Raw genomic sequence first — 19477 nt, 5'->3', positions numbered from 1 at the left:
CAGCGATTTGCTGCAGTTCATAGGTCGGCTCGCCTGCCCCTACCCTGCGAAAACGAATTGAAAAAAAACGTGTTTTTTCGGGTTACAGGCCGGATTCAGCCCGTGTGCCGAACCCTGTCCTAGATGTTTGGCCTCATTGTGGTCCTCCCCATGTTTTACAACCGATTCACCTGGTTAGTTTTATCTCCGGCTGCTTCATGTTGTCGGCAGCTGCACATCAAACCAAGAAAGAAGAGAAGAGAAGAGATGCAGCGTCTCTCACAGCCGCCAACTGACGCTCTTCCCCAGACCGCACAGATCGTTGTGATATGGCGCAAAAAGACAAACTGTGCAGGGACTGAAGACAGCGTGAGAATTCTGTCATCAGCGTGAGAATTGGCTGAAACGCGTGACTCTTACGCGCAAAGCGTGGGAGTGGGCAGCCCTGTCTAAGGCCAGGATGTGACAACAGACGCACAGAGAGACACATACACAAAGGAAGACACACACACAGGGAGACACACACACACACACACACACACACACACACACACACACACACACACACAGAGGGACACACACACACACACAGACACACACACACACACACACACACACACACACACACACACACAGGGAGACACACACACAGGGAGACACACACACACACAGGGAGACGGACAGAAACACACACGGGACACACGCACACACACACACACACACACACACAGGGATACACACACACACACAGGGAGACACACACACACACAGGGAGACACAGACACACACACACAGAGACATAGGAACACACACACAGGGATACACACACACACACACACACACACACACACACACACACACACACACACACACACACACACACACACAGACACACACACACACACAGGGAGACACACACACACACAGGGAGACACGCACACACACACACAGGGACACACACACACACACACGTACACACACACACACACACACACACACACACACACACACACACACACACACACATAAACACACACACACACACACACACACACACACACTCACACACCCCCCACACACATCCACCCCACACACACACACACACACACACACCTTTCCTCCCCCCCCCCTCCTTTCCCCTCTCCCTCTTTCTCCCCTTTCTCCCTCCTCCCCCCCCTCCCTCTTTCCTCCCCTCCATTACTTTCCTCACCCTCCCTTTTTTCCTCAGGCTTCCTCTTGCTCCCCTTTCTCCTTCCCTTCAATCCCTTACAACATTCCCTCCCCCTGCTTCTCTTTGCCTCCATCCCCCCCCTTTTTTCCTTTCTCTCTCTCTCTCTCTCTCTTTCTCCCCTCCCTCTCTTTTCCCGGCCGCCCAATGGAGAGTCTGGCGGGCACGGGAGTGTAGCGTGGATTGGCGGCGCTGGCGCTGCCGTGTGAGTTGAAGGGCAGGAGGGAGGGAGGGAGCGAGGTTGCCGTGGCAGCCGGAAGCGCAGCACTCGCAGACGGCGCACAAAAGCACTGACACCCGCTGCCCGGGACCGACGCGCTTCCCCAATCCGCGCAGATCGCTGTAATGCGGCGCAAAGAGACAAACTGTAGGATCTTTGCTGTGCAGGGACTGAAGCCAGCGTGAGAATTCTGTCTTCAGCGTGAGGGCGTGAGAATTGGCTGAAATGCGTGAGTGTCACGCTCAAAGCGTGAGAGTTGGCAGCCCTGCTTTTAATGACAAATTATTAAAAGTTTAAACGTTCAAACAGTACAGCTGCTCTGTTCATGCATTTAAAACATGACTCCGGGGGGAGAAGCTGTGTGAGTGCGAAAGACGCAAACCCAGGAATCTTTCCTGGGTAGCGGAGTTCATGGTTCATTGAAGCAGTACAGACAAGATTTTGATTGTTTTGTTAGCTTTATTGTCGGTGAATTTTCAGACACTGATAACGACAGTACTGATGTGAGTGAGCTTGGGTAAGATATGAAAGAAAATTAGAAACTTGCTTCCAATTCTTTCAATGATAGTTATGCGTGGAAGACAAATGGAGAAGGCCTGAAATATCTGGAAGTAAACCTTGGGGAAATCTGCATAAGTGCTAGGCGTTTTCAACCCCATGAACTTTCTCCACCATTCAGTTAGGCAATGGCTAATTGTTATCTCCACTACATTTTGCAACCTTATTAATTGTTCCAATTGCATCCTCAGACTTTTATAGGAGGAATGTTGAGTTCCTGCCGCTTGGTTGTATGACTGCATTTCTGTTTCTACTTCTGAGTAGCCCAGCTTTGATTTTTTCTCATTGCTGCTCTCTTCCTTTGTGGAAATAGTTTATTTGTGTTCACCCTTCTTATTTTTTTTTTAACTATTTTTAAAAATATTTTTACTCTACACCTTTCAAATTCAAGGATGATGCATGTGAAATTAATTCATCCTGCCCGTAACATATAATTATCATTCTGCACAATCTACAAAGGCTACTGTTTTTTCCTGAATTGCAGTTCTCTAGATGAGGTGTGATTGATGTTCCAAAGCTTTGTTTCACAAGCCAAGTACGTATTTGTTTTATGTTAGTTTGGGCTAAGTAATATGAGGAGTGACAGCACTAGGAACTGAACACTTTTTCTCCATGTTGAATACAAGCTTCCAAAGGACTGCTTCACTCGGATTCTGTTACTAATGTCAACCATATTCAATAATAAAAAGGGTTTTTAAAGAAATATAAAGTGCATCATAGCATTCTGGAAGCCACTTATGCCTGTACATGTGGCTGACTCAATTACCTTCAGTCAGCCTCAAGGGGTATGCATGGATGAGCAGGGAGAGAATTAGAGTTCTGTGTATATCGTTTGAGTGTTTTCTGAATTTAATAATGTAACCTGCCAAGCTCTGATCAAGCCACTTAGATATATATATTTCAAAGAAGTGCATTCTTGCACCTAGTTTCACCTCATAGGCAAATCCCATTCCAGAAATTAATTTTGTGAACTGGTGTTGCGTAACCAGACCTGGCAAGCATTTTGTTAGTTGGGTAGGAGATTAAAAAGTACTGCAAATGTTGAACCTAATCTGTGTAGCCTGATCATACAAACGTTTGATCAAAAGTTGAATTGTTTTATATTTAACAAGGTTGTAAATTAAAAATTTAGGCCTTGGAGAGAGAGGTGTTGACTTGTACAGCTGAGTGATTTTTTCCAATTTGATAGTTTGGCTCTCCACCATTGCTCTCCTTGGCAACTAAAATGAGAATTATTGCTGTTATTGGGGGGTTTGTTTCAAGTGAGTATACATGAACCAAAGTCTGCACAGAGTTCTAATGGTCTTTGCTTCAGTTGATATTTTATGTTTTCTGAGAGAATGTTACGTATGTTTTCCAGATTGTGCAGCTTAACACTCAAGAAACTGGTTGTCATAAAGGAATTGGACAAGGAACTTACTTCAGTTGTAATTGCTGTTAAAATGCAGGTAAGTTATTTATCCGTGTATTGTTCTTTCCAAATTTGCTCCACAGAACAAAATCTATTGATAGGCTAGTCTGCTGGTGGGGCTTTATCACTAAACGATGATTGGTGGCAGTCAGATCCAAATTTCTGGTGCAGAAACCTTGCATCTCAGAAGCCTGCAGGTAACCAGATTTGGTATGATTCTGATATAATAAAAATATTAGACAAATGAAGATTACAAATGCACATTCACTTTTGTCAAATCTGGATTGCAAAGTAGTTTTTGTATATGGAAAGAACTGCCTGAGTAAATGGTCGAGATTACCACAGTTAAACAACTCTTGGGCAGGTACGGGAATAAGAAAGGTTTGGAGGGATATGGGGTAGATGCAGGCAAGTGGGTCTAGCTCTGTTAGGCAACATGGTCTACATGGATGAGTTGGGCTGATAGTCCTGTTTCTGTACTGTATAGCTCTATGAATCTAAAACGGCCTCATTGAAACTTGGGTTGCATTTTATATTTATTTTAATCATGACCTGAGGTCTAGTTGCCAGCCACGCTTGTCTTTGCAGCATCGCCAGCCTCTATTTCAAGACTGACTAGAAAATTGTTTTGCTTTCATAAAATGATATGAATGTTGCTTAGGAAAAACACCTGGTCATTTGGACACCTGTCAGAATAAAGACCGGGGAGAAACACAGCAGCAAAGTCATTGGAAATGGGTAAAAGACTATTGCTCATTTTTAAGTCATGCATATGGATAGACGGGATGATTACGGGGAGTCAGCATGGTTTTGCATAAGTTTACAAGTTATAGGAGTAGAATTAGGCCATTTGGCCCATCGACGCCATTCAATCATAACTGATCGCTGCATCCTAATCCCATTTTCCTGCCTTCTTCCCAAAACCCTTGACACCCGTTCTTATCAAAAATGTGTCTATCTCTGCCTTAAAAAGATCCACTGACTTGGCCTCCACAGAGTTCCACAGATTAACTACCCTCTGAATAACGTGGGAGATCGTGTCTCACGGATCTAAGTTTTTCGACGAGGAAGGAGGGTTGATGAGGGCAAAGCCGTAGACGTTGTCTATATGGACTTCAGTATGGCATTTGGTATGACTTCAGTTTGGAATCTGGGGAGAGCTAACCGACTGGATAGAGAATTGGCTTGTGGAATTGTGGAAGGTTGCTTTTCAGACTGGTGGTGACTAGTGGTGTGCCTCCGGGATCAGTGCTGGGCCCTTTGCTGTTTGTGGTTTATATCAATGGTTTAGATGAGAATGTACAAGGAATGATTAGCAAGTTTACAGATGACAGGAATGTTGGTGGCATCGTTGTTAATGAAGACAGTTATCAAAAATTGCAACAGGCTCGATTAGTTGGGCAGGTAGACTGAGGATTTGTTAATGGAGTTTAATTAAGATAAATGCGAGGTGTTGCATTTTGGAAGTCAAATCAGGGCAGGACTTTTGCTGTGAATGGCAAGGCTCTGGGGAGGTGTAGAGTGGAGGGATCTAAGAGTGCAGGTACATAGTTACTTGAAAGTTGTATCACAGGTAGATAGGGTCGTTAAGAAGGCTTTCGGCACATTGGCCTTCAGTCAGAGTATTGAGTATAGAAGTTGTGAGGTTATGTTACAATTATACAATCCGTTGGTGAGGCCACATTTAGAGTACTGTCTTCAATTTTGGTCACCCTGTTATAGGAAAGATGTAGTAAAGCTGGAAAGGTTACAGAGAGGATTTACAAGGTTGGTGCCAGGACTCGAGGGCAAGAGGTTGAGCAGACTAGGACTTTATTCCTTGGAGCACAGGTGGATGAGGGGTGATCTTGTAGCGATGCATAAAATCATGAGGGGATTCATTACTACAGAGAGCTGTAGAGGCCAAGTCTGGGTATTTTTAAAGTGGAGATTGACAGGTTCTTGCTTAGTAAGGATATCAAAGTTTATGGGCAGAAGGCAGAAGAATGGGGTGGAAAAGGAAAGAAAGGTCAGCGATGATTGAACGACTGGATAGACCTGACGGGCCAAGTGGTCTAATTCTGCGCCTATGACTTATGGACTTTATGTTTGCGTTCATCTGCAATGAAGATTATATTGGCGAGAGTTTAATTTTTGAGACAGGTTCAGGTACCTTTGCAGTATGGGGAACCACTGGCATTCATAAATGCCCTTGTGAAGGTGCTGGTGAACCATTATCTTAAGCTTCTGTAGTCCATGTAGTAAAACAGCCGAGCGGAGGCGAGTGCAAATGAATATAATAGACGACAGGTTATCGATCAAATGGCTTGACTGATGAGCAGGCCTGTTGCATATCATTAGACCGACATTCGTCGAGGTAACCGGAGAGTATTCCATCACTCCAGACTTGTGCATTGTGTTTAGTGGACAGGCGTTGGGGAGTTGAAGATGAATCAATTGCTGCAGGTTATCGAGCCACAAAATTCACTTGGCTGCTTTGGCCACGTCATCCAGTTTGTTAATGGTGAAAATTCAGCTGCAGTGATTAAATCCTCTTTGAATTTCGACACGTATTCCCTGTCTCCATTATCCCATAAAATTTGTTCTCCGATGCGATGACATTCATTTTGAAACTAACCAGTGGCACTCCAGAAAATCTCATAAGACCACTTTTCCTTTCCATTCCTTTCTTTTTGTTTTTTTTTACCAGACTTGGTACTCATCAAAAGGTTTTGAAGAAAGCCTTCAATTTTAAAGCCTTGTTGTGTTTTTCATTTCACTTCAAACCAATTATTGTGAAGTATATTGACTAATACATTTGAAAGCACAGTGTCGCTTTATGTGTAGTAAGAGTCTACTTACCCAAAGATGAGGCCCGTCAACAGTTATGAAAGAATGCTTTTTCAGATGCACAAAATCACCTTGTTCTTCAAAAGAGTGCTATGGGATTTATTATATTTACCGGAACTGTTAGAACTGATAAATAGGATTTCTGCTTGATCAACCCAAAGATAACATCACGGACTTTACCACACAGAGAATCAGCTAAGTGTTAAAATAATATCATGAGCTTTGGACCTATAACTTTCAAACTCAAGTGCAACTATATTAAATGATATCAAACAATAGTGGGTGTGAATGTATTTCCCTCTGGTATTCTGCATTTTAATAACACAGCACAATGCTGTAGGTCAATTCTCAAGGGCTGAATTTTATCTTAATTATTATTATTATTACCAAAGGATGACCAGGATAACTCTGAATCTGCTGCAACTGACGTCAGTGCTCATGAAATATTAAGCACCAAATCATCGAGAAACCACGTTTGATCAATGTAACCTGCCCAATCCACACTCTGAACCATCTGTAGCCATGAAGGGTATTGATTGCACTGGGCTTGACTGAGTATTGTAATGCGCACAGATCTTAAATATTCCAGCTAATAGAGATGGACAATTTTGAGCTTTCTTTGCTCCTTTCCTTAGGATTACTGCAGTTTTCACATGTATTGAGAGTTTACGATACACCGAACACGCCTTTGTTTTTTTTTCCCACAATTTGCACCAGCCGTTGCTCAATACTGATTAAGTCTCTCGCTTCAAATTCAAGTCAATGGATTACTTAGTTGAATTGCCACAAAGCTGTAATAATTAGAATGCCTTCTTTAAATAGTGGTTTGTCATTACGTGAACTTGATGGCAGCCTGGGGATCTAGCAATACGTATTTCAGGTTCAAAGGTCAGTTTATTGTCACATGCACCAATTAGGTACAGTGAAACTTGAATGATCATACAGCCATATTTTTTTAAAAAAGCAAAAAGACACACAACTACATAAAAGTTAACATAAACATCCACCACAGCGGGTTCCCCACATTCCCCACTGTGATGCAAGGCAAAAAAGTCCAATCTCTTTGTTCTTTCTCTTTATTCTTTCTTTATTCTCACACGGTCGGAGCAGTCGAACCATCTGCAGTCGGGGCGATCGAAGCTCCGGCAGCCGGTGATCGAAGCCCCCGCGTCGGGGCGATAGAAGCTCCCGTGGCTTGGAGCTCCCAAAGTCGGTCTCTAAACAGGGATTGCGAGCTCCACGATGTTAAAGTCCGCAGGCTCAGAGATCGCAAGCTCCACTATGGTAAGTCCCCACGGTTGGAACTCCCGAAGTGGATCTCCAGCAGAGGCTGCCAACTCCTCGATGTTAGGCCGCAGTGCGGACGGAGATACGGTACAGAAAAAAATTGCATCTCCGTCGAGGTAAGAGATTACAAAATGTTTCCCCCAACTCCCCCTCCCCCACCCCCCACATAGAACAAGCTAAAGAACACTAAAACATACATTTAACACATACTAAAAAAAACAACAAAGGAAGGGACAGATAGACTGTGGGCGAGGCAGCCATTGTTGGTGTTGATTATTGACCTGTTGAGAGCACAAATTAGTTAAAACCTGGTTTGAGGTCTGTGAACATGGTGTTCTATTAATGTGTAGGTGATTGTCAAATAACACGGTACAAAATCCTCTACCGCTGCCTTGCTGGGTAGGCACCAGAGAGTTTCAAACTGGAAGATCTAAAGCTTGTAAGGCTGAGTCTTGGCCGATGATGTTCTGTTTGGTGAGATCATTAATTAATTGATGCTGTTTTGCTAACTCTACAGTATTCACTTCTGGAAATAAAGCAATTGGACTTAGACATGCATTACCTTAGTGAGTGGGACAGATCACAATCGTCAGCATTTGTTCACAAGTGTAGCATGCTGCTTTGTTCAGAGCTGATTACGGAGCTAACTAAAAGGTGGGGATGGCTAATGTTTTGTCGGTGTGAAATGACAGGAAAGATGTTCTCAAACGCAGATGTACATGCTGCGGTTCAGTAAGATCGTTTGTTATTTGATATAATAATACACTCCGACCTTCATAAAGCTATACTCCTGTAAATCTTCTGTCTCAAGTTAATATCGCTATGATGAAATCTAAGCATTTCACACAATCCTATGCCAACTGAATCTAATCTCAGTAAGTTACAGTAATGATCTTCCTTACTGCTGTACTTATTACAATCTTCACACCTAAGAATGCAACCGCAGGCATGCTGATTATTGTTCCATGATTTACCTTATATTCTCCTGCCAGTTTGTGTTCTGGATCCATTATTCAATAAAAGCATACTTCAAAATTCCTTGCCAGTGTTTATATTTCCATGGAAGCCTCCTTCACCTAATGCCCTCCAACAAATCCTCTATTTCTCTCCCCCACGTGTAGTGTGAATTAGAGATGATCAGTGCAGAAGGGAAAGTGAGAAATATCTGAATGGTTATCCACAAAGTTATCAAATTGTTAAAACACAATTGTGGGAAGAGATAAGTGCGGTTGATAGCTTATATTGTTTCAAAACTATGGGCAGAAGATGAAGGGGGTCACTGCATCTTTGCAATATTAAGGTAGACAGGGAGTGGGGTTGGCAACCAAAATCCTAGCAATAGCATTGTGGAGCTAGAAGCAATGATTGAATGGAGTAAAGAATTTGAAATGATAAAGACATTTAATAAGGAGGATCATAGGTAGTGCCCTCTGTGGGACAAGTCAATGAGGGCATGTTGGCTGCATAATGACAAATGTCAGCTTTAATTCGCTTGATAGTGCACAGCTGAGTCAGAAAGGTGCGGTTTCAGACAATGTTGATGATAGAAATGTAAGTTTAGTTTAGTTTAGCGATGCAGTGCAGAAACAGGGCTTTCGCCCACCGGGCCTGCGCTGATCAACGATCTCCTTACACCAGCACTGTCCTACACACTGGGGTCAATTTACAATTATTACCGAAGACCTACAAACCTGTGCGTCTTTGGAGTGTGGGAGGAAGCCGAAAAGCCCACAGGGTCATGGGGAGAGCGTACAAACTCCGAACAGACAACACTCTTAGTCAGGATTGAACTCGGGTCTCTGGCACTGTAAGGCGGCAACTCTACCGCTGTGCCGCCATGCCGTCCTACCTTAGGTGCCATTCCAGTGCCATATTGAGAGAGTCCCATGAACAAATGCTGGCAATTGTGATCTGTCCTACTTACTAAATTACATGTCAATTGCGTTTTCTTTGAACATAACATACAATTAGCAAAACATCATCAATATGATGATGTCAGCAAAGTAGGTCAGAAATCACTCTTGTGAACTTGAGAAATTGTCGTTTGAGATTCTGCAGTTCTGAACTGAAATGCTTTTCATTGGTTAAATTGCACAGCCTGCTGTGAATAGTTTTGGTCTTTGTGTTGTTGGTTGTAAAAACACAGTGCAAAAAAAAGAACATTGGAACTGAGAGGTTATTAAAGATTGAATCAGTGATGGTGCAGATGCTGGAACAAAAGGGCTCTGGGTGAAAATGAATAAAAGGTTCAAATTATTAAATTGATAGACATGGTGATGTTTCTATGTGCAGGTAACACTAGCCCAGGACGTAAAAAACTTAAGGGAATCTGAGAGAAATATGATGACCTCGAGTGGTGGGAAAGTGTAACATGCTACTGTAAAGAGTAGTTGAAGCATAAATACTTGTGTGTGAATTGTCTGTTTCCGCTGAATAGATGTTGTGCAGAAGAAACCTTTGTTGCGTATTTGGGTGCGACAATTAATGGGTTAAACTTGCTAACTTTGTAGTTTGGAAAATTTGAGCCTGGTTTGCTCATTTATGATTTGGTTGGATCCTCTAAGGTTCATTAAAGTGCTCTGCTCACAGATACTGATGGGCAAAGTGACATCCCATTTCATTTTCATTTTTCTGAACCTTCCTTATCTTTCCAAGATGTACTTCGTTCATAAGATGGTACCTTTGTCTCTTGCTTCTTACCAGCACAATCTTGAATGTGAACCAAGTCTTGCAGCAAGCAGGCATGGGGTGCTTCATTAGCTGATCTTGTCTTATCCATATAACAGTACAGGATGAGGCTCTTCAGCCCATCTGGTTCAAGCCAGCTCCCAGTACATCAATCCTGCTACTTCTTTGGATCCCTGCAATCTGTTCACTCCTATACATTGCCCGTTCAATTGCCCTTTGATTATTTCAACTATTCACCTGTAATAACAGTTAACTCACAGGAGCCAATCAACCTACAATAATGTGAAAGGAGGAACTGCAAATGCTGGTTTAAACCGAAGATAGACACAAAACGCTGGAGTAACTCAGCGGACAGGCAGCATCTCTGGAGAGAAGGAATGGGTGACGTTTCGGGTCGAGACCATAATGGCTTGGCAAACCAAACTGAGCAATTGTGCACATGCTATTGTTCAGTAAGTGATATTGATAATGCCATCCATTTTTTGCTAATTGGGAAGATTGCATAGTAATTATCCAGTCTTGTGGTCTGGAGAAAACGGATACATTTTCTGTATTGTTACATAGTCTTGCAGCTCGACTGGAACAGCTTAGGTAGGGGTGCCACTAGTTCATGATGGAGAAGGCTGGGACATTGGCTGATAAGTGTGAAACAGGCACGTCAATCTGTTCCTTGTCTAATATGTGGGCTCATCCTATAAATCCTCAAGTTACAAATAATAAGAAGAAGGGTTTCGGCCCGAAACGTTGCCTTATTTCCTTCGCTCCATAGATGCTGCTGCACCCGCTGAGTTTCTCCAGCATTTTTGTGTACCTACTAATAATAAGATATTGTTCTGTCTTAATGGCTCTCCAGCTCACATTCCCATGTTCCATCCGAACATTTGAGTCACTTCCCTCGACTATAAGCTGTTCAACCACTAATCTTTGCTGATCTGGATTTGGGCCACATGCCCATGTTCCTTTGCAATGCTGAAATGAACATAAATTTAGAAATGACATGAACAGAAACCACAGGCAGTCACGTATTGGAATTTTCCATTTGAGCTTTGTCTTTGCTCATCCAGAAAGAGTATTGTGAAATTCCATACAACATTTCCAGTTTTGTGATTTCCTGCCATTAGAATTTATTTAAAATATTCTGCAACTGTAAATTGTCAAATGTAGACGACCTGAATTCAGCAGAAACTCATGAAAAAGAATACAAGATATTTATGACCAGGGAACTTTGTAGAAACCTAAGAATAAAAAGGACCGATGATGAGATATTGAATGATGAGAGAGAAGAGGATAGTACGGCTCTTATCGTTAGCCAATGATTATTGACAACTAATGAGGAATAGCCGATGATTGATCTTGCTTTCCTAAGCAGTGCAAAAGGTATGTTACAATTGCAAGATCTAAGTTTTTGCTGACTCGCGATTACACTACGTTTGTGAAAACCTTTGTGTGCTAGTAATTGGGGTCTGAAGGCATTATAATTAACACCTTGCTTTGTGTAAATACACATTATGACCAGTAAGAGCTGTTGTCTAATTGCATAGGTTTGTTACATCTATTAACACGCAATGTGGAGTATATAAATATGAAACAGTAACCTACTGTTATTACTATACACAGCAGACTTACCTAAAATACATAATGCATTAGGATAATGAATTACAAGGTACCAGGATGCGATGTAAGGAATACAAGCAAGAAGAAGCCTCATGTGCCTGCTCCCCATTAAATAAAATCAGTGTTGATCTTTATGATGTCACTTTCTTTGCAAACCCCAAACCCTAAGTCTTATGAACGCGAGGAGCAGGAGCAGACCACTTGGCCCTCTCAACCTGCTCCTTCATTTAATAACAGATCGAATCATGACTTCAATTTCACATTCTTGGTGACCTACTGCAACTTTACACCTTGTTTATCAAAAATCAATTTACCTCTGCCTGGAAAAGATTTAAAGATTCTACTCCGTGCCCTTTGATATCAAAAACAACACTCCAATGGTGTAGCAGTGTATATGAGACACTTTATATGGTGTCATATTCGATTACTACGCAGCGAAAAATTATTCCTGCAGTAAGTAACTGGAAATGAATTAATGTTTCAGATTGTTATCTTTTAATTAGAATGCAGGTAGGTCATCGCCGTGAAATGATATATTTTTTCTCTCCACAGATACTTCAATTTATTTTGCGCAATATTTCCAGTATTTTTTGTTTTTATTTTAGATTTCTAGCATCAGCAGTTATTTCCTATTAACATTCCAAAGAGTTTAACTGACTTGAATTTATTCTTATTTCTTAACAATATTAAAATGATCTTGCTACTCATGTTAAATCGGTTGATCTTATTAAAACACAGGACTTTTATGGGGCTTTCAGAGTAGTCATATGGGTCATGTTTCTCTAAGAAAAGCTGTCTAGAACCAGGGCTCATGGTCCCAAAGCAGGGATTGGCTCTTCAGGCCAGATTACAAGAAATCTCTTCACCTAGAGGGTGGCGAATCTTGTGAATTCTCTACCCAAGAGGGCTGTAGAAGCGAGGCCACTGAGTATTTCAAACAGAGTTTTAAAAGTTGAGGGGAATTAGCAAGTGGTGGGTTTGTGCTGGCAGGTGGTGCTGAGGAAAGAGACCGGCATACATCTTCTTTAATGGTTGAGCAAACATGAAGAGCCAAATAGTATTAGTCCCTTTTCCATTTCTTATTTTAATTCTATTGGTGGTTCTTAATTTATGGATTGAAAGATACAGCATTGAATCAGACCCTTTGCCCCACCAAGTCCGCACTGACCATTGATCACTCGTTCATACAGGTTACATAGACACATAGACATTCGGTGCAGGAGTAGGCCATTCGTCCCTTCGAGCCAGCAGCGTCATTCAATATGATCATGTCTGATCATCCACAATCAGTACCCCGTTCCTGCCTTCTCCCCATATCCCTTGATTCCGCTAGCCCTGAGAGCTCTATCTAACTCATTTTTTGAATGCATCCAGTTAATCGGCCTCCACTGCCCTCTGAGGCAGAGAATTCCACAAATTCACAACTCTGTGTGAAAAAGGTTTTCCTCTTCTCAGTTCTAAATGACCTACCCCATATTCTTAAACTGTGGCCCCTGGTTCTGGACTCCCCCAACATCGGGAACATATTTCCTGCGTCGAGAGTGTCCAATCCCTTAATAATTTTATATGTTTCTATACCATCCCCTCGCAACCTACTAAACTCCAGTGCATAGAAGCCCAGTTGCTCCATTCTTTCATCATATGGAGGTATCTGATTCATTCTTTCATCACCCTTGGAATTAACCTTGTGAACCTACGCTGCACTCCCTCAATAGCAAGAATGTCCTTCCTCAAATTAGGAGACCAAAACTGCACATAATACTCCAGATGTGGTCCCACCAGGGCCCTAAACAACTGCAGAAGGACCTCTTTGCTCCTATACTCAACTCCTCTTGTTATGAAGGCCAACATGCCATTAGCTTTCTTCACTGCCTGCTGTACCTGCAGGCTTACTTTCAGGTTCTATGTGATCCCACTTTCTCATCCACTTCTTACACACTAGGGGGCATTTACAGAGGCCAACTATCCTAAAAACCTGCACATCTTTGGAATGTGGGAGGAAACTAGAGCACCCGGAAGAAATCTATGCTGTCACAGGGAGTATGTGCAGACTCCACACAGACAGCACCTGAGGTTAGGATCGATCTTGGGTCTTTGGTACCGAGGCAGCTGCTCTTCCAGCTGTTCCACTTTGGCCCTTGCTTTAGATCCGAACTCCATTTGGCTCTTCTCACTCCAAATGTCTTCCGTTTAGAGATACTGCCTTGAAACTGGCCCTTTGGCCCACTAAGTCCACACCAACAAGCGATTCCCGCACATTAACACTACCCTACATGCATTAAGGACAATCTTACATTAATACCAAGCCAATTAACATACAAATCTATATGTCTTTGGAGCGTGGGAGGAAACCGAAGATCTCGGCGAAAACCCACACAAGTGATGGGGTGTGCAAACTCAGTACACACAGCACCCGTAGTCAGGAGAGAACCTGGGTCTCTGGCACACCCGTGCCGCACCAATTTTGCAACTACCACCCTTGGCCCTCTATGCTCATTCTGTGTGTGGAGAAAAAGGATGGGAGAAGGAAGACAATTTTGAGCTCGGTGTTTTCTCGTGGCACTCTCAGCAATACCTTTCTGTGCCCTACTACCAGCCCCACCCTAGACGACTGGCAGGAAACACACTAAGGATTTGCTGTCCAGATACAACAGTCAATGATGTTTGCCATACATTGAAATCAATTGTATTTTTAAAGCAAATACCATGAACAGGAGTGTGGAAATATAATTGGGTAATGGCAGCATATTAGGATAAAAATATTATTTCACTAATTTTCTACATTGCACACCTTTGAAAAGTGTTCGATCAAACTGCTCATTTTACTGTCCTATGTCTTGCACACAGGGTTCAAAAAGAATCTTAAGATCGCATGAGATTATACTGCCGCCTTGTGGCCTGGTGGAGACCGACCTCGCACTAACCTTCTCACTGCAGGTATCTGATTCATTTGCTTCTGCTTTTTTTATTTCTGGAAACATTTTACTGGAAGATGCATGCAAAGTCGATTTGGTAACGTTTGTCCTTGATGGTATAAATTCTTTCCATACCGATTGTAAGAAGGCAATCAATTCACCTTAGCTCAACAAACCCGAATTGTCTGATGTCTGACCATACAGTTGCCCCCCCCCCCCCCGACATCAGTCTGAAGAAGGGTCTCGACCCCAAACGTCACCTATTCCTTCTCTCCATAGATGCTGCCTCACCCGCCGAGTTTCTCCAGCATTTTTTGTCTACCTTCGATTTTACCAGCATCTGCAGTTCTTTTTTAACCATAGTTGTGTACTACATAAAGATGAAGGTATATGCAGATTATTGATTTAGTACAAAAGCTCACGAGGCAGAGATTCACACACATCTCTAACCTGGTCTATTGCATTTGGTGCTTGCTCCTCTACATTGGCGAGCATGCATTTATTTGGCGAGCATTTTGCAGAACACCTACAGCCATACTGATCTTCCAGATGCATGCCATTCCAACTCCCATTCCCACACTGACCTGTCTGTCCTTGGCCTACCCCACTGCCAGGGTGAGGTCAAATACAAACTAACGGAGCACCTCGTATTCCACTTGGGTAACCTCTAGCCCAATAGCAAGAGCGTTTATTTTTTCAATTCAGGTAACCCTAACCCTGTGTGTTCTTTATCATAGAAACAGAGAAAATAGGTGGAGGAGGCCATTCAGCCCTTCGAGCCAGCACCGCCATTCATTGCGATCATGGCTGATCGTCCCCAATAAATAACCCATGCCTGCCTTCTCCCCATACCCCTTGATTCCACTAGCCCCTAGAGCTTTATCTAACTCTCTTCAATTTTCAGCTCTATCTTTAGTAGTTCACACAGGATCTCTCTCTTTCACCACCACATTATGTAGGCTCATTAAGCTGCCCCAAGCAGTATCATCTTCCTTCACCCACACACCTATCTACCTGGGTTACTTCTCCCTTGGCTCATTTTCACTCACAGCTTTCCTCCCTCACAGCTTTCCTCCCTCACCTGCGGCTCCATCTGCCCATCATCCATTGCACTTGAGTCTGAACTGATTGTATCTATGTTACAGTACATCTGATCTGTTTGGATAGCGTGCAAAACAAAGCTTTTCACTGTACCTTTCCCCCTCATTTACCTATCACTAACTAGACTTTTTGACTCCTTCCGCTCACTTCTATGTACTGGCTACCTTCCCTTTATATTCTCAGTCCTGATGTAGGGTCACAACACAAAATGTCCACCATCCCTTTGCCTCCATAGATGCTGCTTGTTCTGCTGAGTTCTCCCCACTGTTTAGTTTTTATCCTCCAGATTCCAGCACCTGCAATTGCTTGTCTCCTTTACTCATCTATTATGTATACTGCCCTTAATGTCTATGTGCAAGTTCCCATTTTTGTCCTTAGTAGGCCTCATTCCTCCGCATTTTTACCTTTTACTATTTATATGTCATTAGCTTTGGAGCGCGCTGGATTCCTGCCAAATAATCATTTCCAATTTTCACTTTGCCTTTGAATTGTTTTTCATATATACATCAGCCTGTTTCTGGATCGCATTAACAACCTGACAATTGTCGTAATACTTTATGGAACCATTGAAGAGTGAATGGAAGATTTAATGGAACCATTGAAATAAGAATGAGCAGTTTACTCTGGCCGGAGGGTCAGGTAGCAGAGGACACGGATATTAAATCAAGGGCAAAACGCGGAGGGTGGGGGGAGGGAGTGTTATGAAATATAGAGTCCATTAGCAAAATACTGCATGTGGTAGAAATCGGAAATAAAACAAAATGTTCGGATATCTGTCAGCATCTGAGGAGAGACGAATAAAGTTTGTTCCAGGCCTATTGTTCTGAGTTGTGACCTTGAATATACTGCCAAAAATAGTGGTGGAGCAGGTACAAGTGGTAATTGGATAAGTGGTGGAACAAATGAAAATTGTAAAGCAACAGTGTAAGAGCAGGGAAATGGAACAAATTGAACATGCAGCCAGCAGTGGTACAGTGGGACAAATATCATTCCCCAGATCTATCCTGTATGATAGATTATATGCTGCAAGTGCATTATTATCCCTCGTGTTCTGCAGAGAGATCTTGTCGCTGCTTTGGGAGGAATTTTAATCATCAAGTTGGCAGCTTCGTATTCACTTGGATATGTTGCAAGATTATTCAGTATGAGTCACCTATTCTGCTGTTGTGAGATCAGTGATGTTGATTGAAGATTTTAATCTCACACAATTACACCTTGTAATAACTGAACATGGTGCAAAATGTGAGACAAGATTCGTGTCTCTAATGCAGAATTGTGCCTTGTAGCCTGTACTGTTTGTACTGGTTTTATGTTGCAGCAAAAGTGTATCCGTCCTCCGTCATTTTTGCCACCTCCAACGTGACCCCACCACTCGCCACATCTTCCCATCTCCGCCCCTGTCTGCTGTCCGCAAAGACCGCTCCCTCTGCAACTCCCTGGTCAATTCTTCCCTTCCCACCCGTACCACCCTCTCCCCGGGCACTTTCCCCTGCAACCGCAAGAGATGCTACTCTTGTCGCTTTACCTCCCCCCTCGACTCCATTCAAGGACCCAAGCAGTAATTCCAGGTGAGACAGAGGTTCACCTGCACCTCCTCCAACCTCATCTAATGCATCCGCTGCTCTAGATGTCAGCTGATCTACATCGGTGAGACCAAGCATAGGCTTGGCGTAGTCCTGGGCCTCCTCCGTGGCCAGAGTGAACACCACCGGAAATTGGAGAAGCAGCACCTCATATTCCGCTTGGGCAGTTTACACCCCAACGGCATAAACATTGACTTTTCTAATTTCCAGGTAGCCCTTATTGTCTCCTCCCCTTCTCAGCTCTCCCTCGGTCTTCTGGCTCCTCCTCTTCCTTTCTTCTGCTTTCCTTTGCTTGTCCAACCCTTTCTCCAAACCTGTCCCACGTTGAGTGTTGTCCCTGTCAATTCAATGAGGTAAGTTGTCTCCATTGCATCCTGTTGCGAACTTAGAAAAGCAAATGCAAAAAATAGCTGCTGATCATCGTATGCAGGTCGCTTCCACACTTAGATCAACAGTGCAGATGTATTACGGTATTCTTGTGTTCTTTGGGTCAGACTCACAAGTACTTAACTCACAAGTACTTAGATAAGATATTCATTTGGAGCTGTGCAGTGTCATGCTAGGAACCAGATGTGAAACCCTTCGCTCCCTTCTGTTGGGTACTACTGTGCCAAGAAAAGTGGGATGAATCCCTGTTCTCAATTGGAGTTTCTCTATTAATGAATGGTGTGCTAGGGTGTGGAGAAACTGCCTATGCAAGCTTTTGTTGGTTGTACTGGATGAGGCTGAGAGGTGGGGCTCAAGGCTGCACCTTGGCCGGCACAGTGAGTGTGGGGTCTGGCATCTGTTGTGATCAGACTCTACAGATCCTGCTGCTCCCTCATTTCAGCAGAAGTTGATGGAGTCTTCCCCTCTTTACGCAACTCTCTCTGAGGCCTGAGAATTTCCCTGTCGTAACAAGCTCAATAGCTAGCAACCAGTAGGTGAGCCGCTTTGCTTAACCTACCACTTATTATTTTTTCCCCCCCAACAGTATCCACATTTTCTCAAAAGGGAGGGCAACAAACTGCAAATCATGCTTCAGAGACGAAAGCGATACAAGAACCGGACCATTCTGGGATACAAGACTCTGGCTGTTGGTTCCATTAGCATGGCTGAGGTGAGATGTGGATAAAGAATCAAACTACCTGGCTTTGTCACTGTTCACTGTGGAAGTTATTTTGATTTTGTGCAATGATGTCTTTCTTGTTAGAAGCTGGAAAAAATCCGAATTACTGTGATAGTGAGAGACAGCGCAGAAAAAGGCTCTTCGGCCTAGAGAGTCCAGGCCGACCATGATCACACTGTGCACTAGCACGATCCTACCCACTAGGGTTAATTTATAATTTTACCGAAGCCAATTAACCTACAAACCTGTACGTCTTTGGAGAGTGGGAGGAAACCGGAGCACTCGGAGAAAACCCATGAGGTCACGGGGAAAACGTACAAACTCCGTACAGACAGCACCTGTGGTCAGGATTGAAGCCGGAACACTGTGCTATAAGACAGCACCTCTACCACTTTTACCACTGTGCTGCCATTTACACCAATGCTATACTAATCGCATTTTATTCTCCACATTCCCATCGTCTCCCTCCAGATTCTACCACTCACCAATGCACTGTGCAAATTTGCGGTGACTAATTGATCCGGCACATCTTTTGAGATGTGGGGGGGAATCCTTGAAGGAAACCCCAGGGTGAATGTGAAAACTCCACACAGATTCGCAATGCGTTAAGGTTATCAAAAACAAAACCTACATTAATATTGCACACGTCATATCCATTTTAATGGGGTCCAAAGCCATTGAGTTAAAAAATATATATAAATGCTCTTGTAATATCGGAAAAGTAGCAGCAAGTTTGCCAGTAACTAGCTCCAGCAAGCAATGGTGTAATAATTGACCAGTTGATGTATTCCAGTAATGTTGTTTGATGGACAACTATTGACCAATGTATGAAGAGGCTGCTCCTGCTCTTCATTAGAACTGAGCCTTGGAATCCTTTGTATTCAATTGTAAAAAAACTACAAGGACTTATGCTCACCAATAAAAAAAAATACAGCAGATGTTGGACATCTTAAGTA

The 19477-nt window shown here is 43.0% G+C and overlaps 1 protein-coding gene across 3 annotated transcripts in view; it reads left to right on the top strand.

Annotated features, from left to right (window-relative positions):
• LOC129700408 (phosphofurin acidic cluster sorting protein 2-like) overlaps positions 1 to 19477 on the top strand; it is a 225741-nt gene that overhangs the window by 118019 nt on the left and 88245 nt on the right. For all 3 annotated transcript variants that reach the window (XM_055640862.1, XM_055640861.1, XM_055640860.1), the window contains exons 2-4: positions 3346 to 3433; positions 14662 to 14751; positions 18387 to 18512. In XM_055640862.1, coding sequence (XP_055496837.1) covers positions 3346 to 3433; positions 14662 to 14751; positions 18387 to 18512 — 304 coding nt within the window. The remainder of the gene's footprint in view (positions 1 to 3345; positions 3434 to 14661; positions 14752 to 18386; positions 18513 to 19477) is intronic.

This window comes from Leucoraja erinacea, chromosome 9 (genome assembly GCF_028641065.1).
Source record: "Leucoraja erinacea ecotype New England chromosome 9, Leri_hhj_1, whole genome shotgun sequence".
NCBI classification, from domain to species: Eukaryota; Metazoa; Chordata; class Chondrichthyes; order Rajiformes; family Rajidae; genus Leucoraja; species Leucoraja erinaceus.
This window is presented reverse-complemented; position numbering and strand designations above follow the sequence as displayed.